The following is a 2737-nucleotide window of genomic DNA, read 5'->3' as shown; positions in this document are numbered from 1 at the left end:
GCAAGATTTGTCATTATTTATCATAGTCCCTGAAGCATCCATAAAGGCTAGGAGGATCTCTTTTATGCGACGAGATTCTTGCAATGAAACATGACAGAAGAGCATGATATCATCCACAAATTGTTGGTGAGTGATAGGGAGGTCATTTCCCCACAATCTCAGACCCCTGATCTGAGAATTCCTAGCTTCTGACTTTAGATAATGACCTAAACCTTTAGCCGCAAGGATGAAAAGGAAAGGAGAGATGGGATCACCTTATTGCAGGCCACACGAGGGGTTAAAGGTTCGAGTGGGGGATTCGTTTAGCAGGATGGAGTACACAGGGGAGGAAACCATAGCAGAGACCCAATTAATCCATCTCTGGTCAAACCCAAAAGACTTAAGAATGCTAGTGAGATAGTCCCAATTTAGGCGATCATAGGATTTAGAGAGGTCCAATTTAATCATCATTCCAGGGAGTTTACGATGCTTCAGGGAGTGCACAATCTCCTAGGAGGTGACAAATCCATCAAGGATCTGGCGACCTTCCACAAAACCTGTTTTCCTAGGGGATATAAGGTTTGGGAGCAGAGGTTTGAGGCATTTGACTATAATAGTGGCTATGATCTTGTAGATGACGTTACAGAGCGCAATGGGTCTAAAACCTTGGGGATCTTCAGATTTGGAAGATTTAGGAATTAAAGCAATGAAAGTAGCTTGGACATACCTTTTGGTTACATCGAGATTATTCTACCACCTATAGGATATCTTGCCCTATGAAGCTCCAGACAGCTTGGAAAAATTCTGCTATAAATCCATCTGGTCTAGGGGCCTTGTTTTTTGCCATTCCTTTGATAATCTCCTCAATTTCTTCCAACGTTACTGCCCTCATGAGGGCAAGGTTCTGGTCCCTTGAGATAAGATGAGGGATGTTTTGGGTAATCCTCTGAATGGCCTCCGCTTAGTCTTGAGACAGTTCAGAAAGGAGGGATTTGAAGTGGTTCACAACCAGGTCCTCCATTTCCTCATGCTGAACCAAATGATTCCCTCCTTCATCCTTTAGTGAGTAGATCCGGTTGTGATGTCAGTGCTGGATCATGGCTTTGTGGAAGAACCATGTGTTTCGTTGTCCTTCACACAACCATCTTACCCGGGATTTCTGCTTCCATAATATCTCTTCCTGTTTTCTTCTTTCCTCTAATTGATTGATTAGTCATCCCTCCTCTTCCACAAGATCATCAGATCTGCCCTGCTGGATGATCTTTTGTTGGAGTTCCTACATTTTGTTGGTTAAATGGTGTTGGTCTTTCATGATGTGTCCAAACTCTTCCTGGTTCCATTTCTTGATCTTTTGCTTAAGCTCCTTTAACTTCAGATGAAATGTATGCATGTGATTCCTTCCTTGCTCTTCGCTGCTTTTCCACCAACCTTCAATTTTCTTCATGAGATTGGGGTTCCTTAGCCAGAAGGCTTCAAATCTAAAGGGGCAGTTCTTGGGTCCCATTTTTAAATCAATATCAAGGTAGATTGGCCAATGGTTTGATACCATGCATGTGAGGATCAAAGCCTCAAGGAAGAGATCCCCGCTGATCACTTGCTCTGAAGTTAGGAACCAGTCCAAACATGATGCAATTTGGTGAGCTCCTCCCCTTCTGTTGTTCCAGCTATAGACTCCATTGTTCACTGATAGATTCACAAGGCGCAAATCCGTAATGACATCACCAAATGCTTCCATGTCAACCTCTGTTCGACGAATTCCTCCCTTCTTCTCTTTTAGTGATGATATCATGTTAAAGTCATCTCCTACTATCCATAGATCATTTGGATACACTTGTCTCAATTTTGTGAGGTTTTGGAGGAAAACCCCTTTTTCTCCTGGAATGTGAGGCCCATAGATTCCTATTAATAGAACCCAATCTCTAGAGCCAATATGGTGAAATTTTTCTGTGAGGATTCTTGGGAGGCTAACCCAATCCTCAAATATTATTTCAGCAGGGTTCCATAGGATAACCAGGCCTCTAGCACTACCTCTGGCATCCTGAGCAACTACTTCATAATGAGGCTTGAAATTATTCATAATTTCCTTTAACTTTGCTTCTGTAATCTTAGTTTCTTGGATCACCATAATACTGGGCTTATCCCTTTTGAGCCTGTCCTTCAGATATCTTTGTTTGCCTCTGCTGTTGAGGCCTCTTACATTCCAGGATGTAATAATCATTTCGGGGGTTTGTTAAGTTGGTGGAAAACTACCGACAGCGGCACCACCCTTCCAGAGTTCACCAACATTTCTCATACCATATGTATGGACTCGTTTAGGTTCTTTCTCCCGCGCTTCTTCCCTCCTTTACCTTGAGATTCCTGTTCCGCAGCTTGAATTACTTGAGAACCCAGATGCTCCAGCTGGTCTGAGGCAATCAAACCTTGCTTGGATTTGTACTGTTGAAAGGTTTCTTTGTATAGTTGTTTCTGGTCCTCCGATATGAATCGTTCATCTAAATGCCTCCATTCATTCAATAGTCTTCGCATGACTTTCTCTTCTATGATTAAATCCTCCTTTTGGCTGTCGATCTCCATGTTAACCTAATCAACTGGTTGCATAGTGGTTTCTTTTTCTTGGGGTTCCTCTTCTGCCTTTCTCTTTGTATTATTCATGCCCTTCTATGGGGTTGGGTGATTTTCAGGGCCCGGGTTTCCATTCAGAAACTCCGTATCCTCTTCCTCCTCCTGAAGGATGTCATATCAATTGTTGTTTCACAAG

General features: G+C 42.7%; 1 protein-coding gene across 1 annotated transcript; it reads right to left on the bottom strand.

Annotated features, from left to right (window-relative positions):
- Nucleotides 1–1255: 1255 nt before the first annotated feature.
- Nucleotides 1256–2197, bottom strand: LOC149179180 (uncharacterized). Its single transcript, XM_089422372.1, has one exon. It carries the CDS (start codon nucleotides 2195–2197, stop codon nucleotides 1256–1258), a length of 942 nt encoding a protein of 313 aa, XP_089278498.1.
- Nucleotides 2198–2737: the final 540 nt, after the last annotated feature.

The sequence above is a fragment of the Pinus tabuliformis genome, chromosome 4_1 (genome assembly GCF_031772625.1).
Source record: "Pinus tabuliformis cultivar Carrire ecotype Pingquan chromosome 4_1, CPIR1, whole genome shotgun sequence".
NCBI lineage: Eukaryota > Viridiplantae > Streptophyta > Pinopsida > Pinales > Pinaceae > Pinus > Pinus tabuliformis.
Note: the sequence above shows the minus strand (reverse complement) of the source record. Positions and strands in the feature narration are given on the sequence as shown.

Excerpts from the sequence above, each read along its gene's own strand:
- LOC149179180 (XM_089422372.1), bottom strand. The coding sequence starts at position 2,197 with ATGATTATTACATCCTGGAATGTAAGAGGCCTCAACAGCAGAGGCAAA.